The sequence below is a fragment of the Chiloscyllium plagiosum genome, unplaced genomic scaffold (assembly GCF_037043375.1).
Source record: "Chiloscyllium plagiosum isolate Xiang-an unplaced genomic scaffold, Cpla_swu_hap1 HiC_scaffold_28, whole genome shotgun sequence".
In the NCBI taxonomy this organism is placed as follows: Eukaryota; Metazoa; Chordata; class Chondrichthyes; order Orectolobiformes; family Hemiscylliidae; genus Chiloscyllium; species Chiloscyllium plagiosum.
In genome coordinates, this window is record NW_028270166.1 from 10,290,849 (window position 1) to 10,314,876 (window position 24,028).

Here is a 24,028-nt window from a genome sequence, read left to right on the forward strand (position 1 = left end):
CGAAGTTCACAGTACAGAATCAGATAAGTTAATCGTTGTTTTAAGTGTGTCCAATAGAAAGGCTGCAGTAGTGAGTAGAGTGGGTTCTTTCTTGATTATATGTTTTTGGAGATATGTCTCTTGATTTAACTTAAATTAAAAGTTATAGCTTATATTTTAAACTGAGCAGTGTTTTGTAGAGGAATAAGATGGTGTTATTTTCTGAGTCTGTAGATTGTGAAGGAGCAACAATGGTCTTTAGTACAGTGATATGTACTTCTTGTCAGATGTGGGAGTTTAAAGAGAGTTTAAGGGTAACTGCGGATTATGTCTGCTGTTGGATGCAAATCTTATCAGATTGAATGGAGCGGATGGATAGTCAGTTAGAAGCAATGAGGAATTTGCAACGGTTTGTGATGGATGGCAGTTATAGGAAGTGGGGAAAAGTCTCAGATACAGTAACTTAGGGTTAACCTAAGAAAGGTAGGCACCTAGTGCAGGAGTCTTTTGTGGATGTACCCATTTCAAACAGGTATGCTGTTTTGGAAAATGTAGGGGGTGATGGATTCTCAGGGGAACGTAGCACAAACAGCCAAGTTTCTGGTATTGAGACTGGCTCTAATGCAATGAGGGGTATGTCTGCTTCCAAGAGATCAATTGCGTAAGGAGATTCTGTAGTTCAAGGTACAGACAGACATTTCTGTGGCCAGCAGCGAAAAAGCAGAATGGTGTGTTGCTTTCCTGGTGCCAGGATCAAGGATGTCTTACAGAGGGTGCAGAAGGTTCTCACGGGGGAGAGGGGCCAGCAAAAGGTCATTGTCTCCATTGGAACCAACGACATAGGTAGAGAAAAGGATGAGATTCTGAAGGGAGATTATAATGAGTTAGGCAGAAATTTAAAAAGGAGGTCCTCGAGGGTAGTAATATCTGGATTACTCCCAGTGCTACGAGCTAGTGAGGGTAGGAATAGGAGGATAGAGCAGATGAGTGCATGGCTGAGGAGCTGGTGTATGGGAGAAGTAGTCACATTTTTGGATCATTGGAATCTGTTTTGGAGTAGAAGTGACCCATACAAGAAGGACGGATTGCACCTAAATTGGAAGGGGACTAATATACTGGCAGGGAAATTTGCCAGAGCTGCTCAGGAGGATTTAAACTAGTAAGGTGGGGGTGGGACCCAGTGAGGAAAGAGATCAGTCTGAGATCGGTACAGTTGAGAACAGAAGTGAGTCAAACAGTCAGGGCAGGCAGGGACAAGGTAGGACTAATAAATTAAACTGCATTTATTTCAATGCAAGGGGCCTAACAGGGAAGGCAGATGAACTCAGCGCATGGTTAGGAACATGGGACTGGGATATCATGGCAATTACAGAAACATGGCTCAGGGATGGGCAGTACTGGCAGCTTAATGTTCCAGGATACAAATGGTACAGGAAGGATAGAAAGGGAGGCAAGAGAGGAGGGGGAGTGGCCTTTTTGTTAAGGGATAGCATCATAGCTGTGCTGAGGGAGGATATTCTCAGAAATATATCCAGGGAAGTTATTTGGGTGGAACTGAGAAATAAGAAAGGGATGATCACCTTATTGGGATTGTATTATAGACCCCCTAACAGTCAGAGGGAAATTGAGAAACAAATTTGTAAGGAGATCTCAGCTATCTGTAAGAATAATAGGGTGGTTATGGTAGGGGATTTTAACTTTCCAGACATAGACTGGGACTGCCATAGTGTTAAAGTTTTAGATGGAGAGAAATTTGTTAAGTGCGTACAAGACAATTTTCTGATTCGGTATGCGGATGTACCTACTAGAGAAGGTGCAAAACTTGACCTACTCTTGGGAAATAAGGCAGGGCAGGTGACTGAGGTGTCAGTGGGGTAGCACTTTGGGGCCAGTGACCATAATTCTATTAGATTTAAAATAGACCAGATAGAAAAAGGATAGACCAGATCTAAAAGTTGAAGTTCTAAATTGGAGAAAGGCCAATTTTGACGGTATTAGGCAAGAATTTTCGGAAGCTGATTGGGGGCAGATGTTCGCAGGTAAAGGGACAGCTGGAAAGTGGGAAGCCTTCAGAAATGAAATAACGAAAATCCAGAAAAAGTATATTCCTGTCAGGGTGAAAGGAAAGGCTGGTAGGTATAGGGAATGCTGGAGGACTAAAGAAATTGAAGGTTTAGTTAAGAAAAAGAAGGAAGCATATGTAAGGTATAGTCAGGATAGATTGAGTGAATCCTTAGAATATAAAGGAAGTAGCAGGATACTTAAGAGGGAAATCAGGAGGGCAAAAAGGGGACATGAGATAGTGTTGGCAAATAGAATTAAGGAGAATCCAAAGGATTTTTAAAATTACATTAAGGACAAAATGGTAACTTTGGAGAGAATAGGGCCCCTCAAAGATCAGCAAGGTGGCCTTTGTGTGCAGCTGCAGAAAATGGGAGAGATACTAAGTGAGTATTTTGCATCAGTATTTACTGTGGAAAAGGATATGGAAGATATAGACTGTAGGGAAAATAGATGGTGACATCTTGCAAAATGTCCAGAATACAGAGGAGGAAGTGCTGGATGTCTTGAAATGGGTAAAGGGGGATAAATCCCCAGGACCTGATCAGGTATACCCGAGAATTCTGTGGGAAGCTAGAGAGGTGATTGCTGTCCCTTTTGCTGAGATATTTGTATCATCGATAGTCACAGGTGAGGTGCCGAAAGACTGGAGGTTGGCTAATATGGTGCCACTGTTTAAGAAGGGTGGTAAGGACAAGCCAGGGAACTATGGACCGGTGAGCCTGACCTCGGTGGTGAGCAAGTTGTTGGAGGGAATCCTGAGAGACAGGATGTACATGTATTTGGAAAGGCAAGGACTAATTAGGGATAGTCAATATGGCTTTGTGCATGGGAAATCATATCTCGCAAACTTGATGATTGAGTTTTTTTGAAGAAGTAATAAAGAGGATTGATTGATTAGGGCAGAGTGGTAGATGTGATCTATGTGGACTTCAGTAAGGCATTCGACAAGATTCCCCATGGGAGACTGATTAGCAGGGTTAGATCTCACGGAATTGCAGGGAGAACTAGCCATTTGGATACAGAACTGGCTCAAAGGTAGAAGACAGAGGGTGATGGTGGAGGGTTGTTTTTCAGACTGGAGACCTGTGACTAGTGGAGTGCCACAAGGATTGGTGCTGGGTCCTCTACTTTTTGTCATTTACATAAATGATTTGGATGCGAGCATAAGGGATACCGTTAGTAAGTTTGCAGATGGCACCAAAATTGGAGGTGTAGTGGACAGCAAAGAGGGTTACCTCAGATTACAACAGGATCTGGACCAGATGGGCCGAGGGGCTGAGAAGTGGCCGTTGGAGTTTAATTCAGATAAATGCGAGGTGCTGCATTTTGGGAAAACAAATCTTAGCAGAATGTATACACTTAATGGTAGGGTCCTAGGGAGTGCTGCTGAACAAAGAAACCATGAAGTGCAGGTTCATAGCCCCTTGAAAGTGGAGTTGCAGGTAGATAGGATAGTGAAGAAGGCGTTTGGTATGCTTTCCTTTATTGGTCAGCGTATTGAGTACAGGAGTTGGGAGGTCATGTTGCAACTGTACAGGACATTGGTTAGGCCACTGTTGGAATATTGCATGCAATTCTGGTCATCTTCCTATCGGAAAGATGTTGTGAAACTTGAAAGGGTTCAGAAAAGATTTACAAGGATGTTGCCAGGGTTGGAGGATTTGAGCTATAGGGAGAGGCTGAACAGGCTGGGGCTGTTTTCCCTGGAGCGTCGAAGGCTGAGGGGTGACCTTATAGAGGTTTACAAAATTATGAGGGGCATAGATAGGATAAATAGGCAAAGTCTTTTCCTTGGGGTTGGTGAGTCCATTACTAGAGGGCATAGGTTTAGGATGAGAGGGGAAAGATATAAAAGGGACCTAAGGGGCAACATTTTCACACAGATGGTGGTAAGTGTATGGAATGGGCTGCCAGAGGATGTGGTGGAGGCTGGTACAATTGCAACATTTAGGAGGCATTTGGATGGGTATATGAATAGGAAGGGTTTGGAGGGATATGGTCCAGGTGCTGGCAGGTGGGACTAGATTGGGTTGGGATATCTGGTTGGCTTGGATGGGTTGGACCGAAGGGTCTGTTTCCATGCTGTACATCTCTGACTCTAATGTGTCTTTTGCCACCATGATTGGTGCTATTTTGAGAACAGATTATAGATTTTCCTACAGATGTATAGAGAAGGATAGTTGCAGTTTTGACTTTGGGTGATCTGTAACCAACTAAGAGTTGGTGTCCAAAAAGATAGATATTGGGTCAGCCTACACCCCTCGTCAAAGTGTGGTGCTGGAAAAGCAAAGCAGGTCAGGCAGCATTGAGGAGCAGGAGAGTTGACATTTTGGGGATAAGTTCTTCATCACTTTCTGACTTTGACTCTCCAGAATCTGCAGTCCTCACTTTCTCCAAGTCTACACCCTAAATAGAGAAAATACTGACCATCATTCACTTTGGCTACAGCTAGGGTCCAGCTTGAAAATCAGAGTCGCGAGGAGTTAAAACAAGCAGTGAAGGGGATTGGCTAGCTGTAGCTAGAGGTAGAAGAACCCTCCGTTTGGAAGCTAGTATTGAGAGGGGGGAAAAGAAAAAATAAAATCCTTGAGTGGCAAAATCTTTTTGGATTGGTTCTTGGAGAAATGAATATCTACTTAGTCCAAGTGATGTATCAAAACAGGGGCTTTGGTTGTTAAAGTAGAAAGTGAAAATTTTATAATTGCTGAAACGTATAAGTTGCCTCTGAAAAGAAAATGTTTAACCGTGATTTGCCTTAGTCATTTGCAGATTTTTAAAAAAAAATGGTGAAATGTTGATGTGTTTTTTTTTCAGCTCATAACTGGAACTTCAAATTTTCCTTTCAAATGTTAAATGGTCTCTGTGGACATCATAACTTTGCCCAATACTTGCCAGACAATTTCCACTTGCTATCTATAACTAAACAGCAACTAGGGCTTTGGATGATGTGCTGTGCCTAATATCGTGCAGTGATGTAGATTGATCTGTTCTTATATCAGCAGGACTAAGTGTAAAGAAAAAATGCATAGACCTTCACTCTACAGGACTTGAAGAAAGCGCACTTATGCCATCTCTGAACTGGGATTTGTCAGCCATGAAACGTAAGTTTTCCCCTTGTGTACATAGTGGAATTCATTCCTTTCAGGTGCCTTACTTTTCCCTTGTAGCATTTTTGTGAAATGCCAGTTAGCAAAAATCTGTGTTCAAATACACTTTAAGATGAGTAAAATTTTGCTTTAACTTTTTGAAAATCACCAACTTTGGGATTATGCTGATTCACTTATCAATTGGTGCAGGCATGATAGTGATTGATTCTGTTCCATAAAATTTCTATGATGCAGCTTGTCATTTTATTCATGTCAAAGTTAAATGGCCTAATAAACACAGGAAAGCAAGAGTTTCTAGTATAGTATTCTAGGTGTCTTTACTTGATGGCACCTACTGTTTGAGGCTGACTCTTCTGCGTCTGTGCAGCAGCATCTCTCATAAACTGTTGATGTAGCTTTATCTATAATTAATGTTTTTGAAAATAAAAGTATTCAGAATTATTGTCCATTTCTGATTTCAGCTGAATTTTCTGCAATTGAAATGCCAGAATGTACTAATTCTGTTCTCGAAGCAGTTTTGGTAAGAAACTCTCCACTTTTTATTTCATGACAACCCTGTAATTAGGCTTATTTATGTTATTGATATCAACATATTGTCAGTACACTTGCATCAAAATATACTTCAGTGTTGCTGTTTGTATGGTTGTCTTTGTTTATTTTCCTATGTTGTTCCCAGTACTATCAGTTTTCATGTTGAACCTGTAGCCTTTATTACTTTAAAGAACTAAGTTGTCTCTAGCTGTAACTTGGGTTGAAAGCTATAAATTACAGTGCTTTTCACAATAAGTTATGCTTTCATTATGCTTTATTAGAGTTCTGTTGGCTGGGTCTGATGTCTTTTTATGTACCTGACACCTATTGTGGCTCATTCTTATTGTTCTTCTTCAGTGCCGTGGGACATTTTTGTTACATTAAATGGATTATGTAGATATATGTTGATGGATGTAAGATCATGTAGATATAATATTATTATACTTTGGAGATATAGTTGGAAATGTAACATTTAAGGACTCATTGTTGCAAAGTGAGCTGACAAGTTCTAAATTGCTTTATTTTTCAAAACCGTGGCTTGGATCATAAAATGATTACAGTGCAGAAAGAGGTTATTCAGGATTGTTTCTGTGCCTGCTCACTGCAAGAGCAATTAACTAATTTAATTCCCTTGACTTTTATCCCATAGCCCTGTAGAGGTTGTCTCTTTTGTATAATTGTCCAAATCCCTTTGATTTTTTTTCCTCCACAATCTTAGGTATTGAATTCCAGTTTCTGGAATCCAGCACTTTTGTTAAAAACAACTTTGTCCTCCTGTCACTGTTGCCTCTTTTTGTCAACTACTTTAAATGGCTGCCTGATCTTATTTGTCTGGTCAACTACTGATTTGGAAGACCTCTCCCAATTTTTCTTTTAATCTGTTCTTTAAAAGGAAACAGAGCCAGCTTTTCCAATATGTCCACGTAACTGAAGCTCCTGATCTCTCAAACCATCCTTTATAAATTTTGCATGCTCTACAATTCCTTCACATTTTTACTAAAATTAGTCCAAACCAATATTTCATAAAGATTCACAATTACTTCCTTACTTTTATGCCCCATATATAAAATTGTTGAAGCGTCTCCCCTTTCTCTATGCTCCCCCTTTTCCACTAGATCTGCACTGCTCAGTCTGCCTCTGGGAGAAACCTTGCACTGTCAACCACATAACTATTGCAACAATGAATTCTAACTTCATGTTTTCAAGCTGTTCACCTCCAGAAAGTGAATCTTCAAATTTGTAACAGGCCTGCAACAATGATGGCTGATCAGACTTTCATCTTTACAAATATCTCTTATCCCATATGTTTTAACCTTTTGTATCTGTACTTTAGATACTTTTTGTCACTTAACAAAATAAAGGTTAGTTCTTTAGTATATTTTATGAACAACTGAATGAGACTAAAGCTTTGCTTTTTTATTTCTAAAAGTTAAAAAAACTAAAGACTAGCTATATACATTTGTAGTTGACCAAGCACTCTGCAGATATGCCTAGTGTGGCCATGACAAGAAACTGTCCCATTGTTTCCACATTTGTCACCTGCAAATATTTCAAAAATGAATCACTTCTTCTTCCTTTCAATAAATTTCATTTTTCACTTATCCATCCATTTTACAACTATGTTCTTTTTGACGCTATCTGATTTTCCCCCTCAAGTTTATAGTATTTTAAAGTTCTTTGTCATCCAAAAATTGTTGAAATTGTCCCCAAGTGTAGGCCATTAGTATGTATCCAGAACCGCAGTGATCCTAACACTTATCCCAATATAGAGCAACCTTGATTATCTGAACAAGATGGGCGGGGAGTATTTGTTCGGATAACTGGTTTGATTGTAGAGTGTAACGTTTTTAGGAGACCTTGATTTTGTTTGGTTAATCCAAAATTTGGATAATTGATGTTTGGATAACAGGTTGTTCTGTATGTCTTTTGGAGTCCCAAAAACAACAGTTCACCCTTACCCTATTATTGCCTTTCACTCTGCCATCCTAGTTTCTGTGCTACCATTGCCTCTTTTATTCCATGAGCTTTAAGTTTATTGACAAGTCATTTATTTCTCACTTTATTAGATTTTTTTTGGAAACTCATATACACCACATCCACTGCATTACTTTCATCAACTTTGAAACTAGGCATGAAACTGATGAGCTTATGTAAGCTTTTGATTCTAACCAAATTGTAATCCTTTTCAGTTTATATCCTCAGTATTGTCAAAATCAGAATTGAGGTGAATTATGAAGTTGGGAAGAAATATATGGAACTAACCATTTAGCATTTTTAATTAAAGCCCAGGCTTTAGTATCATTATTAAATCTATTTTTCAATGAAACAGTACTGGCTATAGCATTTAATATCACAATAGCTTGGTTTACACATTTTTATTACTACATTACAGTCAATATAATTGCTGTTGTAGTCTTTCTTGTTGTTCTTTCAAGAATTTTTCCCAAGTTGGGAGGTTTGCTTTTTCATTAGAGGGGACTAGAATCATAGAGTCATAGAGATGTACAGCATGGAAACAGACCCTTCGGTCCAACCTGTCCATGCCGACCAGATATCCCAACCCAATCTAGTCCCATGGCGGCACGGTGGCACAATGGTTAGTACTGCTGCCTCACAGCGCCAGAGACCCGGGTTCAATTCCCACCTCAGGCGACTGACTGTGTGGAGTTTGCACGTTCTCCCCGTGTCTGCGTGGGTTTCCTCCGGGTGCTCCGGTTACCTCCCACAGTCCAAAGATGTGCAGGTCAGGTGAATTGGCCATGCTAAATTCCCCGTAGTGTTAGGTAAAGGGTAAATGTAGGGGAATGGGTGGGTTGCGCTTCAGCGGGTCGGTGTGGACTTGTTGGGCTGAAGGGCCTGTTTCCACACTGTAAGTAATCTAATCTAATCTAATCTAATCTAATCTAACCTGCCAGCACCCGGACCATATCCCTCCAAACCCTTCCCATTCATATACCCATCCAAATGCCTCTTAAATGTTGCAATTGTACCAGCCTCCACCACATCCTCTGGCAGCTCATTCCATACACTTACCACCCTCTGCGTGAAAATGTTGCCCCTTAGGTCTCTTTTATATCTTTTCCCTCTCACCCTAAGCCTATGCCCTCTAGTTCTGCACTCCCCAACCCCAGGGAAAAGACTTTGCCTATTTATCCTATCTATGCCCCTCATAATTTTGTAAACCTCTATAAGGTCACCCCTCAGCCTTCGACGCTCCAGGGAAAACAGCCCCAGCCTCTTCAGCCTCTCCCTGTAGCTCAGATCCTCCAACCCTGGCAACATCTTTGTAAATCTTTTCTGAACCCTTTCAAGTTTCACAACATCTTTCCGATAGGAAGGAGACCAGAATTACACACAATATTCCAACAGTGGCCTAACCAATGTCCTGTACAGCTGCAACATGACCTCCCAACTCCTGTACTCAATACTCTGACCAATAAAGGAAAGCATACCAAACACCGCCTTCACTATCCTATCTACCTGCGACTCCACTTTCAAGGAGCTATGAACCTGCACTTCATGGTTTCTTTGTTCAGCAGCACTCCCTAGGACCTTACTATTAAGTGTATACGTCCTGCTAAGATTTGTTTTCCCAAAATGCAGCACCTTGCGTTTATCTGAAATAAACTCCAACGGCCACTTCTCAGCCCATTGGCCCATCTGGTCCAGATCCTGTTGTGATCTGAGGTAACCCTCTTCGCTGTCCACTGATGACCTATGGAACATTTCTATGGAAAGAAACGTTTGGATTTACGTTGCACATTTCACAACTATCAGTGTTTTACAGCAATATTATACTGACGTGATATTTATTTCAGTGATGTTGATTCAGGGATAATGATCGGTGCACCATAACAACTTAAAATATGGTTATCATTGATACAATGATTTAAAATATAAACTTTTTCAGAAGAACAAAGGACTTAAGTGCTTTGGTCCTGAGTGTTTGCTTTACTTTGAATTCTCCAGACACAATATTTACAATTTTTTAAAAAGGAATTCATTTCTTTTGTGTAGTCTCCAACACTGTCTGAAGACGATGCAACTGAAGCGCATAATTTTGATGCATTGCTTTACTCCTTCCTGGCTTCCAAGGTAAGAGGAAGTGATTGTACCAATGTTTTGTTTTTCAAGGTTATGTCCCAATAGAAAGTAGAAGAGGTACTTAACTATGCTGCTCTGAAAAGTTGTTCTAACATAAGCCAAACTTTCTTTCTCATGCATGCTGTTGATTTCTTTTGTTCAACTAACCAATTTACTTTAGAGCTGTCTTGACCTTTCGGTTCTATCTCATCGTTCACTTCATCTCGTCTTTTGGACAGAAGTCTTTATTCTTTCTTTCATGTGACAAGAACTGAAATCTTCAACTGCTTTTTGTGGAAACGAGACTCTGGGACATGGTTTAAAAATTAAGGGGTCTTCCATTTAATACTACACTGATGGGATTTTTTTTATTTCAGAGGGTAATCTGTCTTTGGAGGGCAATGGAGATAGAATCGTTGAATATTTTTAAGTGGAGTGACCAGCAAGTGACTTTAAGGTTACTAAGAATAAGCAAGAGCTGAGCTGGATCGACTATGGTTGTATTGAATATTGCAGCAGACATGATGGCTGAGTAGTCTAGTCTAACTCCTAAATCACATGTTCATATCACTCTTGCATCTTGTTTCACAGCCCTGAAGGCCTCAGAAGCTTTGTGTCCTGTCTCATTTAGAACTCCAAATGATGCCATACTCTCACTTCCTTGCCACCTTCATGCTCACTCTATTTTTTAGCCTGGCTGCTTCCCTCTTGTTTAAAAAAACAAGTTTGTCCTTCTGTCACTGTTGCCTCTTTTTGTCAACTACTTTAAATGACTGCCTGATCTTATCTGTCTGGTCAACTCCTGATTTGGAAGACCTCTCCCAATTGTTCTCTTAATCTGTTCTTTAAAAGGAAACAGCCAGCTTTTCCAATATGTCCATTTAACTGAAGTCCCTGATCTCAAAATTGTGAATTTTTTTCCTGCCGTTTTAGAATGTTTCCTGATGAAGGGCTTATGCCTGAAATGTTGATTCTCCTGCTTGGATGCTGCCTGATCTGCTGTACTTTTCCAGCACCTCACTCTTTGACTCCGATCTCCAGCATCTGCAGTCCTCACTTTCTCCTAGTTTTAGAATGTCTGTCTAGTTTATTTGGACCCCTCTGGCTTTTTGCATCGCTCGATATTTCCATTGCAAAAGGCAGGCATGATCAACCTTGGCAATTTTTTCCAGTCAATCTCCCCCTGATTATAGAACACTATTTTCAAGTCAAACCTTGACACCATTACCAAAGATGTTGACAAGCAACAAATCAAACACTTGCACTATTAAATCATCTTCGGTCCTCCTCCAAATCACAGGCTCATAATTCTTTCCCCTCCGCACCCATTTTTATGGTGGGTTCTGCTCTTGTGAACTATTCGTTTGAACATCTTTATAGTTCAGTCCTAAAGCAAGTTAACGGTGTTTTCTCTCTCCTCAGATGCTGTCCAACCTTAGTATTTCTGAAGTTCAGTTTCTTGCTAAAATGTTTCCTTGTTTTTCTGTCCTTGTCATCCCTGTTCACTCCCAGTTAACACCACCATTTTACAGTCGGACGAATTGGCATCATACCTGTGGCCTGGATATTAACAGAGTGAAGAGAAAATGAGGTCTGCAGATGCTGGAGATCAGAGATGGAAATGTGTTGCTGGAGAAGCGCAGCAGGTCAGGCAGCATCTAGGGAACAGGAGAATCGACGTTTCGGGCATTGGCCCTTCTTCCTGAAGAAGGGCTAATGCCCGAAACGTCGATTCTCCTGTTCCCTAGATGCTGCCTGACCTGCTGCGCTTCTCCAGCAACACATTTCCATCTATTAACAGAGTGAGGACATTGAGTTTTAGACCGTCAATGTGCATGCTATTCTTTCACTCCATGGCATGCATATTTTGTCCTTGACCGTTTCCTCACCCAATGTTCACCTGATTGATTTGATTGAGAAATTTGATTTCCAGTTCGATGGGTTGTATTCTGAAGCAGATAGACTAACTCAAGACGAGCTTTGGGGCTAGATCTCTGTATGTGCTCGGATTTGTTTCTGAAATGGAAAATATTCCTTCCTTCCAAATTAGCATTTTTTTTTTCAGTTTTCTGATCAGATTCAAAATGATTTTGAAAGTATTAATTGTAGCAAAGGTTTGAAGTCAGGAGCCCTGTTTCACACTCACAGTTTTACTCACATTCGTAGAGGGAAAATAACCTGGCAAAATACCAAGAAAGGGCAGAAGAGTGCTTGCTTCAGATTGAAGAGGAAAACCAGCATTTACGGAAAGAAATATTTCAACAGAAACAGAATCTCATTTTGCTGGAGAAAAACAAAGTACTGGATGGGGTCGTAGAACAACAGGTGAGTTAGCATTAACTTGCATTAACATTAAAAAAGGGAGGGGGAGATTATTGCATTTTATCCTTCGAGATGCTTTTTGTTGCACAACTGCTTTAGGCCATTGTTCAGTTTAAGGAATGATGTTTACATTTATCTGAAATTACTTTGTTCAGGGACAATGATGTCTGCTATTTCATTTGATTACTTGTTTTCCCCTTTCCCCATAATGTTTCAGTCGAGTGGGCCTGATGTTATATCTCTTCATGCTTACCTAGAAAGGAATGGACAATCATAACTTGATGGCAGATTTGCAAACTGTATCATGCTGTAGCCAAAGTTGCATGCTGTTTATATTGAAGATTGAGGGAAACAGGATGAGGTAAAGTTCCACCTGTTCAGTAGTATTCCGTCTGTTCCAACCTAGGCTATAAGCATTCTTTCCTGTTGGGAAATGGATTGGGTCTATACTGACTGTTGACAAGACAGAATTAGCACTTTAAGGCTTGGATTCTGTTGACCTATACAATGGCTTTTGGGTCAAGATGTGAAAGTGGGGGTCAGGTGAATGTGAGGTACAAAAACCAGTAGAATGTTTTAGATGGGGGCTCTTGTGGTGCAGCAGTAGTGTCCCTACTTCTTAGCCAGGAGGCCCGTGTTTAAGTCCCACCTGCTCCAGGATGTGTGTAATAGCATCTCTCTAAACAGATTAATTAGAAAAGTTTAAGAGCATAGTTAGCAAATGCTTGCATGACTGTTCTCAATGCTTCCTTGAACATCTTTGCATTTGTTGTATGACAAGGACAGAAAAACAAGGAAACATTTTAGCACAAAACTAAACTTCAGAAACACTAAGGTTGTTATGGGAGGGAAGAAGAGAAGAGGAATTCATTTGCAAAAACACCACACTTAGTTGGGTGACTCAGTGGTTACCGTGGCTGCCTCACAGCACCAGGGACCTGTTACATTTCAGCTTTGGGTGACTGTCTGAGTGGAGTTTGCACGTTCTCCCTGTGTTTGTGTAGGTTTCTGCTGAGTGCTTCAGGTTAGATGGATTGGCTGTGCTAAAACAGTCCCACAGTATCCAGGAATGTGCAGGCTAGGTGGATTAGTCATGGTAAATGCAGGGCTACAGGGATTGGGGTGGGGAAGCTGGGGCTTGGGTAGGATGCTTTTTGAGGGTTGGTGCAGACTTGATGGGTTGAATGGCTTTGTTCCATGGTGTAAGGATTCTATAATTTCTAATTCAAGATGCAGTGGTGGAGGATGCTGGCTGAAGAAGCAATTGACTGCAAGTGGCCCTGCCCTGTTGTATGAGTGCTCTCTTCATGGAGTAGACATGGCAACAAAAGAAGCATTCTGAATGGAAGAGTTCGCAAAAGAGCATTCAAATTAGCCAGCCCTTCAGGCTTTCTCTGCCCATCAAAAAGATCTTGGGTAATCTGACTGCTCCACAATCCCACCTATCCCTGATGGTTTATCATCCCCTTGCTCATTAGGAATCTATCTACCGCTGTTTCAATCAAGTCTTATCTCAACTTCAGTGAATAAACTATAGCCATGGTAAATGCAGGGCTACAGGGATTGGGGTGGGGAAGCTGGGTCTTGGGTAGGATGCTCTTTGAGGGTTGGTGCAGACTTGATGATCCATCCTCTCCTCATAAGACAACACACCCATTCCAAGTATTGATCTGAACTGCTTCCAATGAATTTACATTTTTTAAATAACGTACAGTACTCCAGCTGAGATCACACCAATGCCCTGACTGGCTGAAGCATACCTCATTACTTTAGAGTTTAATGCCCTCACAAATAATCAATAGCATTGTATAATCTTTCCTAATGACTTGCTGTACTGCATACTAACCTTTATGAACCATACACTGGGACATTCAGATGCACCTGTGTTTTAGCAATGCAACCATTTAAATAACCTGCTTTTATATTCTTCTGCCAGAATGGCTAATTTCACATTCTCCCAAAGTTGCCCCTTGGTCCCTTTTTTTAAAAAAAAAAATCTTTCCCCTCACCTTAAACCTGACCTCCTTGTTTTGGATTTCCCTATCCTGGGAGAAAACAGCTTGCCTATTCACCCGATCCATGCTCTTCATTATTTTATTAACCTCTAAGGTCACCTCTCAGCCGTCTGTGCCCCAGGGATAAGGATCTCAGCCTATCCAGCCTCTCCTCATAACTCAACAAAGCAATGCATTTAATTTGTGCCCATGACCAGTACCAACAACTTAAATTGTTGACAAATGAGTGTAAATATGCCTACTGCAATGGTGGTACTTCAGTTGATATTTTGTTGTTTTGCTTTATTCATGTAAGGATTGGACTGTAATCTTCAGGATGCTATGCTGCCAGGCATATCCATTAAGCATCACATAATAGAAGAAATATTTTACCTATTTATTGAATACCTGTACTGATATAAATTGAATTAACCAATTATAGTACATGCTTTAGTGTTACTGGAATGGTGTTTAATTAACAGAGACCCCTTCTAAAGTTTGGTTTGAGCACCATCCATTTTACAATGCGAGTGGAAACATCTATCTTGTCCTTTTTATTTAAATCTATTGATTTTAAGATTCTGAATGGGATGAGTTGTGACTTTAAGCACTTTTTTTTTAACTTTATTTTGCTGTTTGAATTTGTTTAACTTTCAAGAGAACATTTAAGCTTTGCATTCAGCCCCTGATGCCTGCTCTACTATACAAACTAGTTGTGGTTAATCTACCTCAACAAAAGTTACCTAAACAATCCCCATAACTTTTGATGTTTTAAAGTGTAGAAATCTATTGATCGTGACCTTGAATATGGTTAATGACCTGAGTCTACTCCTGCCCATGGTAGAGATTAAAATATTTACATTATCTCAGTCTGAAGTGACTTGCCCCTTTTATTCTGAGATTATGTACCCTTGTTCTAATAGCCCCAGCCAGAGGAATAGCCTTTTACTGCACCATAGGGATTATATGTTTCTATCCTGTAATTCTGTGACATTCCCTCCACCTGAAGATTTAGTTTGGTGAGCCCTTGTGGTACTACCTAAGGCAAGTTCACTTTTGCATAGGCTAGGAGACCAAATCTGCACACAATCCACCAAGTACAGCCTCAAGGCTCTATAAAGACAGTTTTACTTGCATGCTTATACCCTTTTGTGATGAAAGTCAATGTATTCATTCGCTGCCTTAATTGCTTGCTGCATCTGCATGTATACTGTCAGTAACTGATTAACAAGGACACCTAAGTCCCTTTGCACATTTTAACACTTTCTTCCTCTTTCATTTAAGAAAATGCTCTTTATTTCTATTTTTGCTCCCAGAGTGAATATTGTTGAACTTTTTAATGTTATATTTCATCTACCATGTTTGTTGTCCACTCACTTCGCCTATCCAAAATCCCTTAAGGTGTCACTGTTTCCTCTTCACAATTATAACTTTTTGCCTAGTGTTAAGTTTAATCTCTACAATCAAATCATTAATTTAGATTGAGCCCAGGCACTCTTCTTGTGTCCTACCCCACTAGTCACAGTCTGCTAATCTGGAAATGACCTATTTATTTTTGCTCCGATTTTTGTCTGTTAACTGGTTCTTAATCCTTAAACGTATATTCTCCCGATCCTATGGTTCAAATTCTGTTCAACTCTTTTGTATAGGACCTTATTGAAAGCTTGTTGAACGTCTAAATGTATCACATCAGTGGACATCTGTGTTATTGAATGTTTTACAAATCTTGGATTATAGTTGAAATTTGTTTATTGCAACCAGTTTTTTTTTCACTTGGCTTTACAATAATGCATTCAATTGATTCTTATTACAGTTGGAGCATTTAAGACCTGTGGTGGCATCTATTCAGCAGTTCAAAACACAATACAAAGCCTTCAGTAATGCTCTTGATACAACAAGGCATAGCCTTCAAACAAAGAACATTTATATATCGGAAGATCTGCAGAAGTTTTTGGGTAGGCTTAAGTCTTTGGACAAATTCGACTTTTTGATGTAGAGGATGCAATAATTCTGGATTTGCCTTCTCTGAATGCTGTGTTATTAAGGCAAAATACAACTGAGCAATGCAAATTTACTTCTTAGTTTGTGAATAAATGATGTTAGGTGGGGAAGCAGCAGAAATATTTCAGTGGCTTTGGCCTACTTGTGTCTTTTTTTTTTCTTTCACACCAAAAATAATCAGGCTGGTGCATCAGGTAGTGAAGAAGACAAATGGTCTTTCTAGCAAGAGGATTTAAGTACAGGAGCAGGGATGTCTTGCTGTACTTGTATAGAGCTTTAGTGAGACCACACCTGGAGTATGGTATACAGTTTTAGTCTCATTATCTGAGGAAATATGTTCTAGCTGTGTAGAGAGTGCAACAAAGATTTACTCGCAGGACTGATACCTAAAGAGGGACTAGATCAGTTTGAACTATATTAACTGGAGTTTAGAAGAATGAGGAGGGAGTCTCATAGAAACCTATATAATTGTAATAGAACTAGACAGGGTAAATGCTAGAAAAATGTTCCCAGAGAATGGGGAGTCCTGAACGAGGGCTCCGTCTAAGGATATGGGGTGAGCTATTGAGGACCATGTAACCTCTTATTTACACTGAAGAACCATGTGATCAGGAAAAGAAAATGGGGCCTAAGGCCGATTTATTTTTATTTTTTTTATTTTTTTCCATGATTACACAGATCACTGGGATAGTGAATCGACAGATAATAAGGACTGAGTGTACTGATCCCCATGGTGCTGGAATCTTGTTTTTTTTTATAGATATTTTTATTAGAAATTTAACATTTTTACAAGTTTACAAAAATAAACAAAACTCTCAGATATAAACATTGATATACAATTAGCTCAAATATACAATAGCCAAAATTTGACAAAAAAACAAAACAAAAAAAAACGAAAAGAAAAAAAACCAAACAAACAAAACTCAACTATCTACTAATCTAACCTACAACTAACCAGGGTGTATATTTAAGTCTCTTACATGCTCGGGATGTGTTAGCATCAGATATGATAAAACCCGTATTCGTGCGGGATTCCTCCCCCGAGGGGCCGCGGACCAGCCAGGTTTGTAATCTCAATTAAATAAAAGCCCTTGTTAGGATAGCCAAAATATCTGTATTTATGTAATTCAAAAAGGGCTGCCATATTTTATAAAATAATTCGGTCTTTTGGTGCACCATATTTGTAAGGAAGTCAAGGGGAATACATTCCATAATTAGTCTGTGCCAATTTGAAAGTCCAGGGGGGCCCTCCGCCACCCAGTTCATCAAAATATTTTTCCTTGCACAGAAAGAAAGAATAGAAAATAGTCTCTTCCCGTACGTGTCCAGGGAGGGAAAGTTCGAAAAGCCCAAGAGGAGAGATACGGGGTCCACTTTTATTTCCGTTCCTAAAATTTCTGTCAGGGTACTTGCTACTTTAGTCCAATATCTACGGATCTTATGACAGGTCCATAAGCAATGTACAAGAGTGCCCACCTCTATTTTGCATTTAGGACACATTGGAGATGCTCCTGCCTTAAATTTTGCCAATCGAACCGGTGCTATATGGGCCCTATGAAGTATCTTCAGCTGGATAACCTGGGTTCTGTTACAAATAGTAATTCTTCTAGCATTTTCCCAGATATCATTCCACGTTTCTGTGGAGATTTCTAGTTCCAGATCCTGATCCCATGTTTTAAGCAGATTATCCATATCTCCCGATACTTCATCATGTAGCAAATGATAAATATTACTGACGGAAGATACCCCCACTGGTCGTAGGACACTACATTCTCTATCGGATTTATAAAAACTATCTAATAACGTAGTCTTCTTCTGTATATAATCTCGAATTTGGAAGTATTGAAAGAGGTCTCCATTGGGTAATCCGAATTTCTGACGCAGCTGTCGGAAAGACATCAGGACCCCATCTTTAAATAAATCCCCGAGACATGAGATACCCCTGGATCTCCAGAGTTTAAAAGTGGCATCTGTTAACCCCGGTTGGAATCCCCATGCTCCCACTATCGGTGCATAGGGGGATGTTTTATGTGAATTACCCTCATTTTGCCGCATTATATTCCAAGCCTTGATTGTATTCAGTATTATAGGGTTTTTACAGTGATCTGTAATGATTTTCCTCTTGTCTGAGAATAAAAGGTTAATAAGTGGGTATTTTACTTGAGAAGCCTCGATGTCCAACCAGATTGATTGTGGATCAGACAAGACCCAATCAGCTATGTAACTTAATAGGGAACTTAATTGATATTTCCTAAAATCTGGGAAGTCCAATCCACCCCTTGCCTGTGGAAGCTGTAGCTTCTTCAGCTTAATGAGGGGCCGCCTATGATTCCAGATAAAGGAACTCAGCCAGCCGTATAATTTACGTAAAGCCGTCCTCGGCAGCATCACCGGAAGCATTCTCATAGGATATAGGAGACGGGGCAGGACATTCATTTTGATTAATGCTATTCTACCCAACCAGGAAATTGGCAGGTCTCCCCATCGCTGGAGGTCCTGCCTTATCCTTTCCAATAAATACACAAAATTAGCCTTATGCAACTGACCAAATACTGGAGTAATAAAAATGCCTAAATATAAGAAACCCTCCAGGGACCAGCGAAAGGGAAAAAGGGAACCGTCCGCTAAGCGGGGTATCACAGCAAGGCCACCCATTGGCATAGCCTCCGATTTTGAAAAATTAATTTTATAGCCTGAGAATGCACTAAATGTATTAATAACTTGGATTAAGCGAGGTATGGACATCAAAGGGTTACTGAGGAATAGAAGAACATCATCTGCATAAAGGGTAATTTTATGTTTACCTGTACCAATCCTTGGGGCCACTATATTAGGATCAGCTCGTATAGCTTCTGCTAGTGGTTCAATTATTAGCGTGAATAACAATGGCGAGAGGGGACATCCCTGACGGCAGCCCCTACCCACACTGAAGCTATCCGAGCCTAATCCATTGGTAACCACAACTGCTTTGGGATCACTATACAATGTTGAGATCCATTTGGTAAACACCTGTCCAACACCAAACCTCTCTAATGTGTAAAACAAATATGACCATTCGACCCTATCAAATGCCTTTTCCGCGTCTAATGAAACCACTACTCCTGGTATCTTTCCCTGATTACAAGCTTGAATCATATTCCGAGCCCTTCTAACATTATTGGATGATCTACGGCCCTTAATAAACCCCGTCTGATCCTCCTTTATAATATGTGGCAGTATCCTTTCTAATCTCAGTGCTAACGTTTTAGAGAGGATTTTAAAATCTACATTTAGCAAGGATATTGGTCTGTATGATGTACAATCTTCTGGGTCCTTTCCTTTTTTAAGGATAAGAGAGATATTTGCCTCTTTCAGCGAAGGCGTGAGACAGCGGAATCTTGTTTTACAAGTCCATGTCTAGTTGCAATTCTTCAATACTGATGCTGATTTTGCGCTCGGTTATAAATACAAAGAGTGATCTCTTGACATTGTCATGTTTGATAATGCTGAGACACTATTCAATTATTGGAGCTTTACAGACTAATTTGGTAGATAGGCTGCATCCTTGAAACTCCTCATTAGTCTTTCTGGAGTTGGAAGTTGAGTTGTAATGGGACCATAGAATCATAGAGCTGTACAGCATGGCAACAGACTGTGTGTTTGGTCCAACTCGTCCATGCCAACCAAATGTCCTAAATTAATCTAGTCCTATTTGCCAGCATTTGGCCTGTATCCTTTTAAACACGTTCTATTCATTATGCCCATTCAGATGCCTTTTAAATGTTATAATAGTACTAGCCACTTTCTCATTCCTCACACTGCTTCTGCTTGAAAACGTTACTTCTTTGGTCCCTTTTAAATCTTTCTCGCCTTAAACCTATGTGCTCTAGCTTTGGACTCCCCTGGATGTAGGTTTGCTCACTGAGCTGGAAGGTTCATTTCCAGATGTTTCGTTACCCTACTAGGTAACATCTTTAGTGAGCCTCAGGTGAAGCAATGCTGAAAATTCTGTGTGTTGTTTTCCTGTGGATGCTGGTTTGAAGTTCCCCACTCCACCCAAGAATTCCTGAAGACCAAAGACACTGAGAAGTTGATGAAATAATTGTCTCCTTTGATGGAACAGCCCTGGTTAGTTCAATCAACATTAACCTGGCCAAGAAAACACTGACTACACTATTAGAAGACCCAAAGACACACACCAAACACCACTAACTTCTTCAACAAGGAGAATATCATCAAGCTAGGGGAACTCTGCCTTACCCCCCACTTCACCTTTTAACAACAAAACCTACAGACAAACCAATGGAACATCCATGGGATCACCGATATCAGGGTTCTTAGCAGAGGCAGTAATGCAGAGACTTGAACAAACAGCTATGCCAACCATCCAATCCAAACTCTCGGTCTGCTACATGGCTGAGACCTTTGTCATCACTAAACAAAACAAGATAGAGGAAACCTTCAAGACCATCAATAATACCCTTATTGGCATAAAATTCACTAAAGAGGAGGAAAACCAGAACAAACTGCCATTCCTCCATGTCACAGTAGAGCGAACAGCCAATGGGGAACTTCAAACCAGCGTCTACAGAAAAAACAACACATACAGACCAAATATTGAACTACAGAAGCAATCATCCCAACACCCACAAACGAAGCTGCATTAGAACATTATTTCAATGAGCCAACAGTGGAACTACGCAGAGCAGAGGAAAATCATTAGACTGTGTATGCAAAAAGAATGGGTACCCAATGAAGACAGTCCACCGATTTTTCTCAGCAACAAACCCAAACAAGCAGACAAAACACGTTCAGAAACCCTAGCCACTCTCCCGTACATGAAAGACATCTCGGAAATGACTATCAGACTATTCAGACCCCTTGGCATCATGGTAGCCCACAAACCCACCACCACACTAAAACAGCAGCTAATGAACTTGGAAGACCCTATGCAGACAATGAGCAAAACTAACGTCATTTACAAAATACCATGCAAGGACTGTAACAAACACTACATTGGACAAACAAGCGGAAAACTAGCCACCAGGATACAAGAACACCAACTAGCCACAAAAAGACGTGACCCTCTCTCACTAGTATCCTCCCATACGGATGAGGAAGGACACCACTTCGTCTGGGATAACACATCCATCCTAGGACAAGCCAAACAAAGACATGCATGAGAATTCCTAGAAGCGTGGAATTCCAACTGGAACTCTATCAACAAACACATCGAGTTAGACCCCATCTATCACCCCCTGAGAAAAGGAACAGGAAGTGACTTCACCACAGGAAATGACATCACCAACCCAAAGAAACCCAAACCTGTAAATAGAAAGCAGGAATTTTCAGCATTGCTTCGCCTGAGGCCCACTGAAGATGTTACCTAGTAGGGTAACGAAACGTCTGGAAATGAACCTTCCAGCTCAGCGAGCAAGCCTACATCCAAAACCTCAACCTGAACTACAAATCTTCTCAAAACTTGTTTGGACTCCCCGACCTTGGGAAAAAGACCTTGGCTATTCACCTTATCCATGCCCCTCATGATTTTGTAAACCTCTATAAGGTCACCTCTCTGCTTCCCATCCTCCAGGGAATATGGTCCCAGCCTGTTCAGACTCTCCCTATAGCTCAAACACTCCATCCTGGCAACATCCTTGTGAATCTTTCTGGCACCCTTTCAAGTTTAACAACAGCTTTCCTGTAACAAGGAGATCAGAATTGAATGTAGTATTCCAAAAGTGACCTAAACAATGTCCTGTACAGTTGCAACATGTGCGCCCAACTCCTAAACTAACCAATAAAGACAAGTGTACCGAACGCCTTCTACACTACCCTGTCTACCAATGACTCAGCCTTCAAGCAACTATGAGCCTGTTTCCCAAGGTCTTTTTGTTTGGCAATGCTCCCCAGGATCCAGTATGTACTTGCACAATAGTCAATTAATTCATCGTAGTGTAGTGATCAACTTGCCTCGTTCCTCACTAGATGTTTCACTTGATCAATTGAAGGACCACTGAGGGGCCTTTGTAAAACTGTACATCGTTTTTTTTTCTTTGCTACCAGATAGGATGTTCAGCAGATAATAATAAGCTATAGCGAAAAATTTATTGTTATTTTCCAAGTAGTAGAGAGATAAAGGGAACTGCTCTAACTTCCATTAAATGTGTCTCCAGTGAGCTGAGTCATGGAATGGACTTGGCTCAGGAAGCCGAATTTCCTCTCAGGCTTTTTGGCTGTATTGATTTGATTTAATATCAAGCAAAAAGTTCACATAAATTTTATTTTGATGCAAAGTAACATTGTATTAATTCAGTGTCTCCTTGCCACGTTTAACTGTGTGCATTTGTTTTATATTTTGTAGTTTGAGAGTAATACATCATAAGCAGTTTTATTAGACTTTTAACTTATTTTATGAGGTACTTTATTATTTTTCAATGCCAAGCTGTAGATAGATGGCAAGTTATCAGTTCCTGCCAGTGGAGCTGCAAGGACATGCCCTGAAGTATTGTGCTAATTTCCTATACAAGATAGTTTCACTTCTCCTGACCCATGTAGTTGATTACTTATAATGCGGGAGACCTGATCCCTCTTTATCTCTTCTTTATTCTCAGTTGAATGTAAGTTTGCGATATGGTATATCAAGCTATTTGATTGTGCAGCAGCAGTTGTTATTGCCTTGGTCATGGTGTCTCTGCTTCAGTGCTGGCCGAGCTAGTGATGCTTGCATCCCCTGAACAAATTGTCAACTTAATAAAGCACTTCTCATTGCACCAGAAGAATAATGTTTCAATTCCCACAATACAGACAGGATGCTAAGTGCTTTGACGGGTCAGTTTTCTGCGATGGACCTGTTCCCAGTTTGAGCTGTGTTGATCTTGTTTTCCTTGTAGTTTTTCTTTTCCACGCAGAGGACACAATTTGTTTGATTTGGTTTTCTCTATATTTTAATTCCAGGTCCAGAAATGAAAAAAAAGTAACTGCTTTAATGCAGCAGCCAGTCTCCCTGCACCTTTTTAGTCATAGATGCAGATTGACATTCTAGTATGTAGCAGGTTTGAGGCAGCCTGTGAGGAAACCTATTTCAGGTTGCCCGAGAATGTGCAGAAGTTAGTTGGCTGTCTGTTAATGTAAATACAATTTATACAAGTCATTATAATGGTGTGGATGCAGCTTAAATTCATCTAATTTTCCCAAAAGGAGTAACATCCCTGAGTAAACAGGTGTTTTCCTGTGCAGAAGAAGAATCAAAGATTCCTCTTCATAGGCTTTCTATAGGTAGTTTTTGTTCTTGTGGTATAATTAAGCCAACATTTTCTTCACAGAGGAATTGAAAGTTCATCTAAGAACAACATATCAGATTTTGGGTGAACTTGGACCTGACAGACAAAATTCAAAAACTGGAACCGAACTTGGAAAGGTAGCTGCGATGGCTGATACGGAGATGAAAAGGTATTGGTGCAGAATCCCTTTCTTAAAAAATTAGAGTTTATCTGTTAGCTGCTCTCCCTAACTACTTTAGATACCTGAATTTTACTTTTTCTTTGTCTGTGCTAATCTTAAGATTTTGTAAATTTTCTTTCAGTAATTTTTCCTCACAGTTTATTTAAAGAACTGTGTGTGTGGATGCGTGTACTTAAGTAGGTGTGCATGTTGGGAGGCAATGGCCTAATGGTATTATTGCTGCACTGTTAATCCAAAGAAACAGGTTCAAAGCCAGCAACGGTAGGTAGTCGAATTCAGTAAAAATCTGAAATTAAGGGTGACCGTGAATCCATTGTAGATTATCAGGAAAAACCCACTTGGTTCACTAATGCCCTTTAGGGAAGGAAACTGCCATCCTTACCTGTTCTGGCCCACATATTACTCAAGACCCAAAGCAATGTGGTTGACTCTTAACTACTTTCTGGGCAATTGGGGACGGTCAATAATGCTGGCCTAGCCAGTGTTGCCCTCCAGTGAATAAAT

The 24,028-nt window shown here is 40.3% G+C and overlaps 1 protein-coding gene across 4 annotated transcripts in view; it reads left to right on the forward strand.

Annotated features, from left to right (window-relative positions):
• The window catches only part of haus8 (HAUS augmin like complex subunit 8), a 186,068-nt gene that overhangs the window by 156,662 nt on the left and 5,378 nt on the right, over window positions 1-24,028 (forward strand). For all 4 annotated transcript variants that reach the window (XM_087975994.1, XM_087975995.1, XM_043721366.2 and 1 more), the window contains 6 exons: window positions 5,043-5,144; window positions 5,612-5,670; window positions 9,699-9,776; window positions 11,931-12,089; window positions 15,894-16,035; window positions 23,386-23,512. In XM_087975994.1, the coding sequence (XP_087832120.1) occupies window positions 5,043-5,144; window positions 5,612-5,670; window positions 9,699-9,776; window positions 11,931-12,089; window positions 15,894-16,035; window positions 23,386-23,512 (667 nt within the window). The remainder of the gene's footprint in view (window positions 1-5,042; window positions 5,145-5,611; window positions 5,671-9,698; window positions 9,777-11,930; window positions 12,090-15,893; window positions 16,036-23,385; window positions 23,513-24,028) is intronic.